This window comes from Colletes latitarsis, chromosome 11 (genome assembly GCF_051014445.1).
Source record: "Colletes latitarsis isolate SP2378_abdomen chromosome 11, iyColLati1, whole genome shotgun sequence".
NCBI classification, from domain to species: Eukaryota; Metazoa; Arthropoda; class Insecta; order Hymenoptera; family Colletidae; genus Colletes; species Colletes latitarsis.
In genome coordinates, this window is record NC_135144.1 from 9,153,899 (window position 1) to 9,170,762 (window position 16,864).

Sequence of the window (16,864 nt, forward strand, 5' to 3'; positions counted from 1 at the left end):
CCCCCTATAAAAATTTTGAATAACCACTCAAAAATTGCATTCTGTAAAACACCTATTTTAACGTTCTTTTTGATCATTTTTTTACGAGAAACTGTACAATATTTTTTATCGAAATATTTCGCACATGTTTATTGACATTTGTGAAGCATGTAGAAATTTTGTTAAAGTAAAATATTAATAATTGACCATTCTGCGTGTTCTAGAATGTTGTCAAACAAAACGTCCTCTTATGGTTTCAGTCATTCTATACATTTGAAATGACAAATGAAAACAGATCCTTATTTAAAATGAGTTCGATTATAGCAGGTACCAAAATAAAAATGAAAAATCAATAATTCCAAAAATGATAAAATTTTAAATCATATTGAAAAAAATATTTTCGGTTGCGGGGGTCAATTACAATCAGTTTTTGTCAATAGACACACCCCCGAAATCCTACTCAGTTTCGAGAAAAAAATTCATTACTGAAAATTTAATGTCTGACCAGGAATATTCTACTTCGAAAAAAAAAATTTCAGATCGTTCTAAAAAAAATTATTTTTGGTTACAGGGGTCAATTACAATCATTTTTGGTGAATAGACATATCCCCGAAATCCTACTCAATTTCGAGAAAAAAATTTCTTACCGAAAATATAATTTCTGGCCAGAAATGCTTCCCTGAAATTTCATGCGAATCTTTAAAACGTCATAACTTCTGAACGGATTGGCCGATTTTAGTGTTTAAAAAGGCAAACGACGCGTATTTTAGTGTAGAATATGTAGAAATTCTAAAAATATTCGAAAAGTTGTGCCTTGACCCCGTAAAGTTAGAAAAACCCCATAAAAATGATCCAACATCCAAACGACCATAATTCCTAGAATAGTGAATATATTTCAATGAAACTTTTTTCTGAAGTAGAGCTCATGGGTACCTACAAAAAAGTATTAGACAACTTTTCTGTAGGACGTCAAACAAATTTGTTAAAAATGAAAAACAAATTTTTAAGGAAAATTGACAGGGTGTAGCTGCTGAATTTTTCGGCAAAATTGAAAAATTTCAAATCCTTCTAAAAAAATTATTTTCATTTGCGGGGGTCAATTACAATCATTTTCGGTAAATAGATGTACCCTCAAAATCCTACGCATTTTTGAGAAAAAAATTGGAGTAGGTGTCTAAATTTTTCGTAAAAAAGAAAAATTTCAAATCGTTCTGGAAAAATTATTTTTGGTTGTGGGAGTCAATTTCAATCATTTTTGGTGAATACGTATATCCCAGAAATCCTACGCATTTTCGAGAAAAAAATTCATTACTGAAAATGTAATGTCTGACCAAGAATATTCTACTGAAATTTCATGTGTATGTCCAAAACATCATAACTCCTGACCGGATTGGAGGATTTTAATGTTTCCAAATGCAAACAACGCGTATTTTGACGAAGAATATTTAGAAATTCCTAAGAATGTTCGAAAAGTTGTTCCTTAACCCCGTAAAGTGAGAAAACCCCATAAAAATTGTCCAATTCTTCGTTTTTATCACTTCCTATGTAGGTATAGTCCAATTTTCCGGCATATGTGATTTTGCAGCATTGCCCCAGTCGCGAGTATGCCAGATAATCGAATTTTGTATAATCGACTATGTATTAAATATATGAAAATTTCGAAAAGAAAGGAATTCCCACTTTGGGAAAAACCATTAGTTGTATCAATTATTTATTGTCGAGGTTGCACTTGTCAAAAGCTTTTGAAAGTTTTAAATTTAGTAAAAATTGTTCATCTCAGATGTTTTAACATTATTCAAACTAGAGAAAAATGATATATGAATACTTAAATTAAACATTATGAAGAATGTGAATAGTATATTACTGAAAGTTAAGAAAAAAATGACACAGTATTCAACATTGGTAAAGAATACAATTTTTTTATATTTTATTATTTTAATAAATTCACGTTAATTAATCAAACTGGATGTTCGTCATAAATCTCTTACAAGCTTTCTATTTTGGTGATAGAATATGACTCGTGAAATCAATTGAAAAACAAAAAACCCAACGTATAATATTATAAAATAAACTTTAGAAATATTTATGTATCGTAATGCGTATGAATATGAAAGTTTCCAAATTTTTTTACTATAAAAACTTGTTATTAAATTGAATAATACATTTGTTACTCTAAACTTAACGTGTAAAACAAATGTAAATAACTGTCAGTATTCGTTTTTTCCTGTGATTCGATTTTTCTCCGTTCCCGTGTTTTATCGTGTGATTTACGTTCTGCAATTGTAATCGAGCAACTCGGAAAATAAAGTAATTTGTGAGTGTCCCATTGATATGGAAATGAATCAGTTATCGACAGCCATTTTCCAGTGGTAACAAGATTAAATCCATTTTAAAAGCTGCATGTCAATTACTGGCCTCCCGCTTCGAGGTACTTTAGATAACAAGTTTTCCTTTCATTGGTCGAACTTAAGTTGCTACATAATAACAAGAGAAAATGTTACTATTTAAAAGCGGCCATTGAACGAATAATTGACACCGTTATCAATCACACGTACACTGATTAATACACGTAATAACATTCGTTAATCTAGAAAGATAAATAAAACAAAAACTAATAATTTAATTTTTAACTTTTGGAAACAGTAATTCTTTGTCATCTACTCGCTTGCAATGCATATTTTAAAAGAAAGGAGGCAGTTCCATAAGGAAATATTGCTTTAATACGTAATATTAATTTAACTTAAGTTAATATTATTATTTAATGCGAACCACCCAAAATTAACTCGTAACTCCCATATTAGGAATCTACATACATTATAACAGCGGTGTTCAACCTTTCATTTACGACAGACTAGAGGGCTCGAAATACTTGAAAATACAAACTGATTGCAAGTGAAGTTTGAAATTGTATAAATCAAATCAAATATTTGATTATTTCAAGGACACTTTTGGTCTGGTGGGTCATTTTTTTGCCTTCTTTGGGAACGTTTTTCTTTAAATTGATAGATTGTGTGGTTTTAGGTTTTTGTACATACAGGGTGTTCGGCCACCCCTGAGAAATATTTTAATGTATGGTTCTAGGGACCAAAATAAGACGAAAATCAAGAATACCAATTTGTTGATGGAGGCTTCGTTAAAAAGTTATTAACGTTTAAAGTTCCGCCTGTAGAACTCTCTATTAGCCTGTGGTTCTCATTCAAAAAGCTGTAAGGCTGTCGATGAGTCAGTAAGTAGAGTTTCTCATGCTGAGTGAGAACCACTATTGCATGCACGCAGTTGTTCGCAGATTGCCGCTTTTCGGACGGAACTTCAAACGTTAATAACTTTTTAACGAAGCCTCGATCAACAAATTGGTATTCTTCATTTTCGTCTTATTTTGGCCTCTAGAATCTCCCATTAAAATTTTCCCCAAGGGTGGCCGAACACCCTGTATATTTGATAATGTTTCACGAATACAAGGTAATTTTTTCATACTAAAGTAATGATTATTATAGAAGCTACGCGTTCTCATGTATATCATCCTGTAACCCTTTAAAAACTACTGCAGTACAGTATTCTCGAGATAAACGTGAACGTTGTGTCCACGATAAATGAAAAATTTCATCCCTACTACTAGGGGTTTGTTCCTTGAAATCAGTCAAGCGATTAATGTGACGTGCCACGATACTCGAGCCTTGACTGAAATATATAATATTCAATCGATGAGATAAGCTTTCGCGTCAATGAAACGATACCAATTCAAGGATGAATTTTTCTTACTATTGATTTTTTCTTAATGAAAATTTTATCATATTTGCGAGATTTTTGAAACCATACGTAACATAACTCATCATACTTATCATCATACTTACTAAATAATTAAATATAATTCAAATTACGAAAGCCTCACAGACACGGTAATAAAAACAACCAAAAATTTAGAAAATGTAAGCGATCTTAGAATAAAATTACAATACCTCCGAAATTCAAGTAAAATTATGAAAATTTTAGATTTCAATTCTTTAGCTGTTGAAGAATTTTTTACCGAATAAAAAAAAAGTCCATCATTATCCCAGATATAAATTAAATAAAATTTACTGTAATAAAATCGTACAATTTATAAAATGTCCTTACACGAGACAGTTTAAAACGAACTGTACTTGTTTATAATTTATTAATTAATATTTTAATTATTCAAATACATAAATTATTTATTTTTAAAAGATCATATTTTATTAAGGCTTAATGAATATCGAGGCGGGGAAATGTAACGATTGGAAAGGTAAACATTGTTTTGCGCTTAAAATTAAATCCATGCTTAGAAATTTGATTGTTGCTGTGTTTCACGTGTTGACGTCGATTCGTTTTATATACACTGTATTTATTTGCAAAACATGGTCGATTTATAACTTTAAGTTCGAACAAAATATTAATACTAATTAGGTTGTTCTTGATACATGATTTCTCGACTCTGCAACTAAACTCGTTACGATGGGCAACAACCGTCAACGTTTTCCGGAAGGAACTTCGAAACTTGCGAAACTTTCATCATTTTTAAACTCGTTAAATTGTTTTCTTTTTTTCGTTTTTAAGTATCGCTATTCCCATGCACGGAACTCTCATATTTCGCTTTGAAATACACCTAACAAGCGTGTTGTTATTTGAAATGCTGTGTGTGTGTCGAAGAAACTAACTATTGTTTCTCAGGAGTGTAAATTCCGGAAGCAAAAGAATGTACAAAAATTTACATTTAATGTTTCTCTATGAGTATTCGATCTAATAAATAGTATGAATGAGTATTCGATATAATAAATCCACTTTGCACGAGAATAAAGTCTCGCAGATCCGCGGAAAATCGATCGAGAGCGCGCTCCAAACGTTCTCAAACTTAACTTTTCCGGAGAACGGAAGCTCGTACAAGAAAATTCTATTCCAAATTATCGATTCATTTTTTCTCGACGAATCACATCGTTAGGTTTGCGCTATGTATTTTTGTGACATCTTGTACGTAACACTGCATGCAAATGCTGACTCGTAAAGCCACATTTCCACATATAGAAACGCGGGGCGCGAGTTTCTGCTCGGAACGCCGAAAAGTAAACGAAAGAATCGATTCGGGTGTAGCTCCAGGTACGAAAACGCCCACTCCTTTCTGTTACTGTCCCGGATATTTGAATATATAGCATTTGGAACGATTCGCGATACCATCGTTATCGAGCAAAGTTGTCGTGTGAATATTTTCGTTATCATTTTGACAAAATAGTTCTCGTGAAAACGAAAATTCGAACTTTAAATGCCAAAAGAAAAAGAAAAGTCTTCTTATAAAGACGACTTATAAAAATAACTGAATTTTTAGTATGGTTTTTGGGGTAACAATTAAAGTAGTGTAACGAGATCTTACTTTTATTCTCGTGCAAGATTTAGTACGTTAACTTACAAAATGGCCTCAAGAAAGTATTCGTCCAATTTACTTGAAATTTGTGCATATAAAAGTATCTAATGATTTTGAAAAATAATATTTCCTTTTCTTTTTTGAGAAAAAATATTTCCTTTACTGAGAAAATTCAACTTTAAATAATATTCATAACATATTCAAATTTGAATGTTTGATCTATTGGATCTAATAACATTCCAGTTGTTGTTTAACGCGAGCAGAAAAGATTACGTTATACTACTTATTAAATACTCTAAAAAAACAGATTTAAAATTCACCTGTTTTTATAAGCCTCTTAACTGCATGTAGAAAAGTGGTTTAAAAGAAGTTTGGGATTCAGATCTAGCAAATGCGATTATTTTACTTGTTGTTAAGGATTAAATACTGTGAAAATCTTTATAAAACTTTCAAAGAGAGGGCAAAGTCTTCGGGTCACCGATTTTATTGAGACTTTGCACATTTGTAGATCTCGTCAATTCTGTTCACGAATATAGAATGTATAGCATTATAGTAGTAGATATCCAATGCTTACTGAAACATTTTTACATAAACAATCGCAGAAATACAGTCCGTAATCAAACCCCTCAAATTGTCTACGAAAACAAAACCTTGCTTTTAAACAATTGGAAAGTTCCCACAATTTGTCATAGAACTTATTTTTACAAATTAAAATTCAAGAGTCCTATCTAGATTTATTTTCTTTGATGTCTAATCTTGAAAATGAATTTTTTTAACTTCTTGGTGAAAAATCGTGTCACCCATGTGTTAAACGTAATAGTATTTTTTCAATATTGCTCTGAAATCAACGTCAAATTAATATGTTCTATTTATTCATACTAAGAGGCCCTAATTAACGAATATTTAATAATGATGATATATACTTCTTTCATGTCTCTCTATTTCACTCATGTTTAGTGTTTTCCACTTTCTTCTGCAATGTAATCGAGCCTAATTTCCATCTATTACACTTCGTTGCGTTAAAAATTTTAACTTTTTCTAATTTCAGTGTTTTAGAGTATTTTTTTCTTGCATCTTGCCGTCCTCTCATGATTTATAAATTGATAACTCCATTAGAACTTTTGTTAAATCATTATCGATCCTTATTAATCATTAACTTTCCTTGTTTTTTAAGTAACAAGAAATGAGAAACTCATTTTTATTTATCCGACTGGCTATCTCTCTATTCGAACATCCCACTTCTTTTAATAACTGAATTTTCATCATTTTTTCGGAATTATACAATATAACATTATAATTCGGCTGCACTAATCGTTACATTTTTTCATTTATACACAAATTTTTTTCTTTTTTATTCCACTCCATAAAATTTACAATGAATTCTTTAGCAGACATGTTAATGTTAGTCTATAACGTGACTAGTATAAGAATTGCATGTGTTTAGTATTTGTATGCTAGTAAACTAGATGATGATTATAACTAAGTAAAAAAGGAGAAAGAAAGATAATAATTAAACTAAATTAAAAATAATAAAAATAACAATAGAACTATAAGAATTGGGCAATTATAATACTAGAATTTGTCATAATGCTTGAATAAATTTATCGACTAGTTTGAGGGAATGAGTTTTCTTGAGTCTGTATGCGTTGGTTTGTAGCAAATTGAGAAAATTGTTTTCGTGATAAGTGATTTCTTCTGTCACAGTTGGCATCCCCAGGTTGTTATACATAGGTTGGCACGACTATGATATGAGATTGTTCTTGTTATAACTATTACTAAGGATCTGATTAACAAAACCACGCAAAATGATACAAAAACAGTGGTAAAATAAAACACGATTATTCAAATGACGCAAGACTAAATAAATAATTATCCAAAACAAATGTATATTATTTCTTAGAGTAGAAAAATAGAATCATATTAATTTGAGGTTGAATTCAGGGTAATATTGAAAAAGTACTATTGTGTTTAATTAAGTGTCGCGGACTGTATACAGGGTATTCGGCCACCCCTGGGAAAAATTTTAATGGGAGATTCTAGAGGTCAAAATAAAACGAAAATGAAGAATATCAATTTCTTCACTGAGGCTTCGTTAAAAAGTTATTAACAATTAAATTCAAAAATTTCAAATCGTTCTGAAAAAATTATTTTTGGTTGCGGGGGTCAATTACAATCATTTTTGGTGAATAGACATACCCACGAAATCCTAACCATTTTCGAGAAAAAAATTCAGAACAGGCGAAACTTTGAACGTTAATAACTTTTTAAGGAAGCCTCCATCAACAAATTGATATTCTTGATTTTCGTCTTATTCTGGCCTCTACAGTTTCCTATTAAAATTTTTCCCAGGAGTGGCCGAACACCCTGTATACAGCAATGCTTGGATAACTGAGAGTCATTTTCGATTGGATAAGTGAACGGTAATTATCCCTACTATGGGCAATGAGAGGTGACACTCCTTGAATATCGCTGAGACAACATTCATACATACTACATAATGCAAAAATGAAACTTATTTTTAACTTTGACCAATGTATTTGTGAGTCTTCCGATTAAAATAAGACCAAACACGATATAAATTGTTTTTAACTTACTTCGAATAGAGTATAAGATCATGTTCGCAAGTGCCAAAAGAAATGGGACGACGAACAAAAACAAATGCTGCTCGTTGAACAAAGTATAATGCGTTACCACCAACGTCACGACACACTTGTTAAACGGTGAAGCTACAAATAACGAAGCTTCGATCGCAAATATCTCAACAATTGAGTGTCTGGTCTCGTAATATTACATATTCGTGAACAGAATAAAATTTACAAGTATGGAAAGTTTCAATGAAATCGGTGACCCGAGAATTGCCATCTCTTTGTTAAAGAGATTTAGATTCAGCGTTTGAGGATGCGCAAGTTGCTTGAGTTATCATTTTCTATCTATCAATAACGACTGCATCCTCGTTTTGAACTGAATATGTTGCGTTGTGTCTGCTTACAGAGTGTACGATGTTGGAAGGTGGACGTGCAGTGGTCTGGCTCCTTGTATCAGTCCCACGAGCTGCACGCCACCCGAAAGATTCACGTACTAACCCAATTGTACCTGTTTGAACCCACCAGTTGCAGAGCCCTGCACCGTAACCTCATGACGCATTTAACACATGGCCCGCCTGGAGAGTAAGTGTACATTTACGCTGACTAGCTTTCGTCTCCTTTGCCATCTCCTCTTCCCACGATTTGCAGAAACTGTATCATTCTTTCTTCGCGAAAGAGGCTGTGGCGTCACCTCCCGTACTCGCCACCAGAGGGCTACGCTCTTGTCTCTCTCGCAAGCGCTCGACCGACCCCTCCGTTCCTATTGTATATACACTCCTCCCCGTCGTCTAAGGCAGGGTCTGCTAGGAAGCCTTACTGATGAGTCCACTAGCTGCCCTCTCCTTTCCGTTTCTGCCTTTCTACGACTTTTCTCGATTTCCTACAACCAGCAAAGCAGCGCCACAAGGCTATCGAGGTGGTTTTGAAAACTCCCAGTCGCACCAGGTCCCTAGGCAAATAGGGGGTCGAAAGGAATCAGAATTGCGTTTTATTGTTGCAGTACCAAGCATAGTGGTGCATAAAGGCAGCAGGTCGCACAGTCGACCTGAGAGTCCCACGGTGGTGGTGCGAGGAGGAGGAATGCCCTCGGTGCCATCCTCGAGACAAGGCTTCGTCGTAGGTGGCCCAAACGTGTCGTATCAGAGCAGCACGGAATCGGACATGATAGACGGGAATGTCAATCCCAATGTCGGCTCTTCTCCCTCGCTCCACCGTACCTCGCCCTCCTGTCCACCCGATAGATCCGACACAGAGAACAAAAACTTTCGTAATAGGGTAGGTGGTTATAGAGGGATGTTCGTGATATTTAATTTGGCATTTAGGAACTAGACCAAATTGTGTAATCTTTCAGACGAATACGAAAGTAAAGTTACTGGTCAGGAGCCATGCCATGAGAGAGTCGACGTCTCCCCCGAGGGAACCACACAACGGTTCCTCGTCTCCGCACAGTCCTCAGTCGGTGGACGGCGAGAAGAAGTTCGTGGGTAACCCAAACTCCACCAAGATCAATAACAACGAGTCGATGTTCAACAGCAATCTCTGTCCGAATCAGTCCCCGAAGCAAATGCGCAACACAGCCACCTCGCCCACCTGTCGAGCCCCGTCACGAAACGGTAAATCCTTCTTTGAGAGTAGTAGTCGACTCTCGAGTCCCTCTGTGCTCAACTGGGTTCCCTCTGGTCGCAGGTCAATCTAGTCCTTCTCAAGTCCACTCGCCAAAGAATAACACTTCGCCGACGAACGGTAATAAGACGGAGTCCCAGCGTTCCAAGACGGGCAACAACATCATCCAGAAATGCAATAACTGCGTGAAGAACAATCAAAATGAACGACCCGGATTGCTACAAACGCCCGTGTCACCCTCCAAGTCCGGCCAGGTGTTGCAACACTCGCCGAAGAGCACGAACCTGGTCCAGAACGCGCAAAACAATCAACACAGGTCTGAACAACGCAGACCAAACACACTCAACATCTGCAATAATCAATGCAACACGCAATGCGGCAACACTCTATCCGTGAGCAGACCTGGCTCACGGCACAAGCTGAGGCATCAAAATTCTTCTCAGGGTAGCTTCGACAGCGTCTCCCCGTGCCTCTCGCGAGGTTCGTTGATAATTAGCCGTTCCTAATGAAACACCAAAATAAATTTTATTTAAATTCTTACTTTACGCTGCTATTTAAAGCAAGATGGTTCAAGCAGGGACTCAATTCGTGTACATCCCCTTTATAACTAAATGTGGAAACGTTTTAGAATACAATGTTTAAACCTTCAAAAGATGGTACCAATTGGTGGTATTACAATGTTGGTATTAGATCAGTTTCGGTATGAAAAACTGGTAACAATTACGATCGGAAAATAGTGCCGGTTTTAGGTCTCTACTTGAAACAAATCTTGAGAATTGTAATGAAATAGAGAAGCCAAAAATATCTTAACGTGTAGATACATTAGTTATGATAGTTATAATGGTAATGAAAGAAAGTTTGTTCAAAGCGCCCTCATAGATTATTCCAAAACCATTTTTTATAATGGGATTTTAGCAGAATTTAATAAAGAAAATTGAAAGTATTTAGGTATATGCAATCTAAGTATCAAATTTTGTTTAACGCCAAAATTAATACTTTCAATCTCAGAAGGCATTACTCTATAAAATTCTACTATAAAAGAAAGGTCGAAGTTTGAAACTTCACAAAACACATCTGTCTAGAAAGAAGATAAATGACCTCCATGAAAGCATAAAATTTGTTTTGATGTACAAAGAATTGAAGATGTCTCGATCAGCGTAGTGATTCCGTCGTTACTGCAAACGTAGTCTCGGTTCCCAAAGAGATCCGTTCCGTTTTCGTTCGCAGATAGCAGCACGGAACTGTACACGGACAGTACCGGGATAGATCTGGAGCATTTCATTGCTGAAACCATAAATCGTAATCAGAAGGATCGTACGGTGTTGTTGAAGATCGAGAAAGATCTGATCGAGTTCGCGAGGGATAAGCAAAAGGTCTGTCACAAGTTCCCGAACATGTCCTCGTACAATAGAATGTTGGTTCATCGTGTGGCTGCTTACTTTGGCATGGAGCATAACGTTGATCAGTCTGGCTCGAGCGTGATAGTGACCAGGACGAGGAACATGCGAATACCAAACACCCGTTTCAAGGAGCACATCCGGGACGATCTGATTCTATCGGAGGAGCCGCGCAGAAGTATCCTGAAACGAGACTCGAGCTCGTTCGAAGACAGTTTTAATTTCAAATCGCCCGACAGACTGTCCGGGGATTATTGCCGGCAAAGCAAGAGTTACGAGGAAAGGGAGGAAGAGTACGAACGCGCCAGGCGAAGAATATTCAAGGAGAGCAGCGGAGAAGGCAGCGAGATCACTTCCTGGCCTTATTGGTCCTCTTCCGAGAGCTCCGACGCATCAGCGAGATATCGTTTGTTACATCCCTCGGATCACACGATGAGGTGAATCTATTTTCAGCGTTAAATATGTCGCGCGAGTTCATCCTAAGGACCAAGTTAATGTCATTGTCCTATCTAACAGGCAAACGAAGCTCTTGAAAGGGGAATCCTTCGATGGAAGAGAGTCCTGCCGGGGCGGAGTTTTGAGACCATCTGTTTCCAAGTCCTTCAGCTTCGGTGGTTACACCAGAGGCATGCTTTCCAGGGGGGATAGCGTTACCTCTACTCACAGTGCTGGAGCTCGTCTCATGAAGCAAGGTTCGCCGTCAATTCTTACAAGGGACATTCGAAAATTTAACATGAATTTATGCACGAATATACCATAGAGAGATGACTTGTTGACTGAGCACTTAAAAACTGAAGGAGTAGGTCTTCGCGCCGCCTAATTCCCACCAGAAAACCCCGCTCTTGCGTCACACTACATAATAGTAGGATCTCCGTATCCACGAGATACATTTTTGTTTTATTCATGGTTAGTACTCTGAGCTTACGGCTACGCCAATGTCGTCCAATATGCTATCCTACTCTGTCTTGATACGTTTCGTATGGAATTGTAATTGTGGTCGACTCAGCCAATAATGACAATGCGTGTGAGGGCAGGCGTTGCTATTCGATATTACGCTACGGCCAATTAGCATGCCTAGTCATCAAGGCATCTCTCTATGGTAGTTCTAACCGACCTTATGAACGAAACAATCTTTTTTCACACAATAAAATGAATTTTTGAGTGAAAACACTCCCTTAGAGAAATTATAAGTAGAGGAGACCGAAACTGGTTGACCAATTTTTCAGTTTAGATTCTTTAATCACTTACCTTGGACAAGATATTGTTATGATAGTTGTGATATCTGATATCTGATAAGATATACACTTTACTGTATGATCACTAGACTATATCAGAAGTCACTTTTAGTTCTTTATATTCTATAATGTAATGATAAAAAATTTTTTTTTAATTAATCCCTACCGCCCTTCATTTTCTTGAATTTTTTGCCATCACATTATAGGATATTTTGAATTTTTCCTTATATTTTAATTATAAAACTTATAATTTCTTTAAGGGAGTGTTTATTCATTCATATAATCGTTTTATTGCGAGAACGAAAAATTGGTTCTTTTAAAGGGTCACTACATTCGTAATGTATGATTTCAAATTTTCTTAAATTTTTGAATTGCGAAAGGTCCCTTGTTAGTTATTCGGTTAAATATTGTCAAGTTTGTGTTTTGCATTTGGGATCAGATAATGCAACGATATGACAGTTGTGATAATTAAATGTACATAGAAAAAAACATTAGTTTTTTCTGACTAAGATACAATGGCTAAGAAAAAAACTCGTAACCTCCTAGAATTATCAGTTCCATACACCTGATGATATTTTGAAGAATGTCTAGCAAGTGTAGTAGAAAGTGTCAGTATCAGATGTTTCTAAATGATTTCCTCTAACAAAGGGAGGGAAATTAGTGGTCGACGCCGATTTCAATTAAACTGGTTTGGACCTACCATTCTACGTACACGATATTAATCGAATATGTTCGTAAACTATTGGGAACAGGTAGGTTAAAGTTTGGGAAATTCCGCTTGGTCAGTATGTGCTGGTGAATATAGCGTTCCGACAAGTTTCAACGTTGCAAATCTCCATGAAACAAATTTTTTGTTACTGCATTAAGTTTCACGCGATTGCAAAAACATGCTTTTAGGGGTAAGCAATATAATTTAATTTTATACCTTCGCGTATAATATGGTGAAATTTGTGATACTCCTAGCAGAAAACTGGTTTTTTACATTGACATTTTTACATTGTTAAATGTATGTTTTAATCATGGTGAAAACTACGCAACGTTTTATAGAAAATTTGTCAATGTTTACTTTGGAAAAAAAATAAGATACGGGGGTGATAAGAAAAGTGATCTTTACTGAAAATTTCAGATTTTTAACAATTTGAAATATTTTGTTACGTGGTCTATAGTTTGAATAAAATTGGCTAATCCACGTAGAGACAAGCTACTAATTTACCGAATCCAGATGTGGAAGTTTTCTAACACCCACGCGCTGTTTTCGTTTGTAAGCTTCTGTTCTTTTTCGTAAGAAATTGCTTACAGTGGTTTGTGAACTTTCCAAGAGACCTCCATAGTAACATAATTTCTTTTTCTGTAAATCTACTTCGGCGAAAATCTAGGGTAATCTATCTGGTCTAATCATCAAACATTCCTAACTATGTAATTAAAATATATCTAATAGAAAATTTGAGTACATATTGAATAAATAGGTATAAGCAGTGTAATACTCATGTTCGTCTAGACTCGAAACATAACGACTGCACATGTTGAATCTGTATTTATTCTCAACCACTAAGGGTGGATTTATGGTAAGTTTGAATTTTTTTCGACAAGATATATCAGATGAATCACGTAACTTTATCAATCTTAACTTGTTTTATTACCAATGGAGAGAGAACTTTAAAATGATTATACTATTCTATTTCTGTTTAAAAATGACTATTCAAAAGTCACCTCCAGTTTTTTGTAATGGAACTTATCAAAAAACCTTTTCAACGATTCATTAGTAACAAATAAAATTGATTGCATTTCTAAACAGTATTGTGCTTAAATATTCTGTGGAACGAAGTGCGTAAAATAAAAACAATTGTGCACGAAAGTTGACTGCTTTTTATTTTTTAATAGTACATTTTCGGATATAGAAATGCTCCGCGATGCTAGTTATTGTGAATAGGCGATACTGATCAAGTTACGTGGTTCATCCTGTATAAAATTCGTGATAATGACTTGTGCATTAACTGCAACGCGTATCATCATTCATAAGACACAATTATTGTATGCAATCCTTTGTTTAAGCAGAATGTCGGGGCACAGTTACTTTGACTCTATTAATTACGTCATTGTACACCTACAGAGAAGTTAAGGAACTATTCTACTCTAGAATCTTAAAAAAAATCGATTTTTTTTATTTCATTTTTGTTTATTTCAAAGTGACACTTTCAAAGAATTCACTATACATATATTGCTTACAGTTAAAAGAATGTTTCCACATTCATTTGTAACTTTAAACTATTTTACAAATAATAGATAACTCGTTGAAAATTAAAATGCAAAAGGCTTTTTTTATTCTTTTAATCCACGAGCGACAACCCGTTAATGAAAATGTAGTATAAAAATTGATCTGTGTTATCTTTAAACACGACCAAACATGTATGCACAATTTTAAGATTATTCGTCTATAATTATAATTATTATTTTGTACCAAAGATCGCTCTAAAAACAGTGGCTCTCAATGAGAGTATCCCCTTAATGAGTCGAAATGAATTTAGAGAATTTAGAATCGTAATATAAATGTTTAAATAATAAGTCAATAGGCTGATCTAAACTGGCATTGCTCAAAATCTCAAATCTAACTTTTAACTTTATATGACTTCCATTTTGTTAAAAAAAAAAAAGAAAAAATTTCTTTCATCTTGATTTAGACCATAGCAACTGGAACGTAAATTAAAATCGTTTCCGAATCTTTTATTTCAGATATAGTCGTCTATGTCATAGTACAAATTTGTACATAATAATTCAATAGTCTGATCTAAACTAGCATCGCTAAAAATCTCATGCAACTGTATTGCACCCAAATATTCGCATAATTTCCTCGTTTAAAATCGTATTTATACGTTAAAGAACGTGGCAACATATTTCGTACGGCTATAACTAAAAATTATAGCAAAATTTGTTCCAGGGAGACTTGAAGTTGGATGAAAAAATTAGTAGGCGATGTTGCTACATCAAAGCGGTATAATTAGCAGCACATATACCGACCAAGTGGAATTTTCCAAATGTTGTCCTCCCTTCTCTCGAAATGGTATGGACATAAGATTGCACGCATGGTTTTGTTAGGTAGAGACCTAACCTTGAGATCGACGTCCAGCACTATTCTTCCCTTTGCAAGGATGGATAAAATTACGTTTATTAAGAGCATGTTAAATCTCTGTTACAGACTCGGGTGCTAGCATGTGTTCACGACTGAGCCCATCGAGCAGCGGCTACAAATCGCAAAGTCAGCGCAGCGACGCGACGATATCGCCGTCTCCGTCGCCATCGCCCGTGGCGAACATGACATGCAGTCATACGCAAGTATCTAGTCAGGATCTCGCTTCGCCGGAATCGATTAACCAAACGGTGATGTGGGCGGTCACCAGTATATCCAGCGTGCCACCCGGTAGCATAATCATAAATCCGCAAACGAATCAGCCGTACACGAATCCGGACGGTTCGATTTATCGTTTCGATCCGGAGAACCCGCCAAAATTTTATACCGCCGCTGCATCGCCGCACGAGAACGACGGGAACCACGTGTCTCACGCAAAGAACGTCGAGCCATCCGAGCCATCCAAACTAACGAATAATATTAAAAACGAAGGGAAAAAGAGGTCGCACTCGAACAGAATTTGTCAAGGCAATGCATCGACGGTCACTCACACGACGAACACGGCAACCTCGCCGAGTTTGCCATTCACGCCGCCGCCGCAGCATAATCCAGGACCTCCTCAGCAGCACCAGCAACAGCAACACCACCACCCACAGCAGCATCAACATCAACCGCAACAGCAACAAACTCTAGTCAAATCGTCGTCGACGGTGCAAACTTGTAATCACAACCAAACAGCTCAACAATATACCACCTACATACCTACCTCAGAACCGTACAACCAGGGTGTCTACCCACCCTCCGTGGGCCAGCAAACTGTGATGATGGCTCCTCATCCGAGCCAGGGACAAGCCAATGTACAGAATAATGCCCAAGGGGATGTATTTAATCAGAACTCGATTTACGCAAATTATGCAGTACCTGTGCAGCAAGGACCAGTGTCGCAAACAACGGTAACGAATATTTTTATAGGTTATGGTTACCGTAAACCTTTTACTTTTTTCCTCTCTTTTGTTTAGAAGAGTACCAATAACTTTCACTGCTTTAGTTCTGGCTACTTACGTTTTCATGACTATTTTGCATTTCATGATACAGGGTTTCTTTTTCCTTGTTCGTTTTCGATGTACAAGTATAGATATAATACTCTCCTTTCAGGAGAAAGTCTAACGAGTGTTTTCATCCCTACTCTGGTTTCATTTTGCGGACAATTTTTAAATTTCATTTATATTAAGAAACGCTTATTTATATTATACACGTCCTCAGAACTTGGAGCCATTCAAATATCTTTGTATTGTGAACGTAGAGATACTAGTATTCGGGAATCGAACTTGGGCCTACTGGATAGGAGTCTTTTACTTTACCATTACTCCGTGGTAATAAATGAACGTAGATACTATTGTATACTATTTCAGTTTTAATTGCTGTTATTTTTCAACATAATCTCCAGTAATTATTCGAAATCATGACCGCCTCACCGATTTCGATGATGTTGAAATATGTTATAAAAATCACTATTCTAAGCAACTTTTTCCTAGTTCGGACTTAATTTC

The 16,864-nt window shown here is 35.7% G+C and overlaps 1 protein-coding gene across 12 annotated transcripts in view; it reads left to right on the forward strand.

Moving 5' to 3' along the window:
* LOC143348348 (uncharacterized) overlaps window positions 1-16,864 on the forward strand; it is a 75,232-nt gene that overhangs the window by 47,722 nt on the left and 10,646 nt on the right. For 6 of the 12 annotated variants that reach the window (XM_076778452.1, XM_076778453.1, XM_076778454.1 and 3 more), the window contains 7 exons: window positions 8,342-8,517; window positions 8,936-9,210; window positions 9,287-9,548; window positions 9,622-10,038; window positions 10,786-11,392; window positions 11,472-11,647; window positions 15,384-16,267. In XM_076778452.1, the coding sequence (XP_076634567.1) occupies window positions 8,502-8,517; window positions 8,936-9,210; window positions 9,287-9,548; window positions 9,622-10,038; window positions 10,786-11,392; window positions 11,472-11,647; window positions 15,384-16,267 (2,637 nt within the window). In that variant the 5' untranslated portion in view covers window positions 8,342-8,501. Of the gene's footprint in view, window positions 1-3,579; window positions 3,598-8,341; window positions 8,518-8,935; window positions 9,211-9,286; window positions 9,549-9,621; window positions 10,039-10,785; window positions 11,393-11,471; window positions 11,648-15,383; window positions 16,268-16,864 lie in introns of those variants that run through there. The other 6 variants (XM_076778458.1, XM_076778447.1, XM_076778456.1 and 3 more) reach the window with 2 other exon arrangements.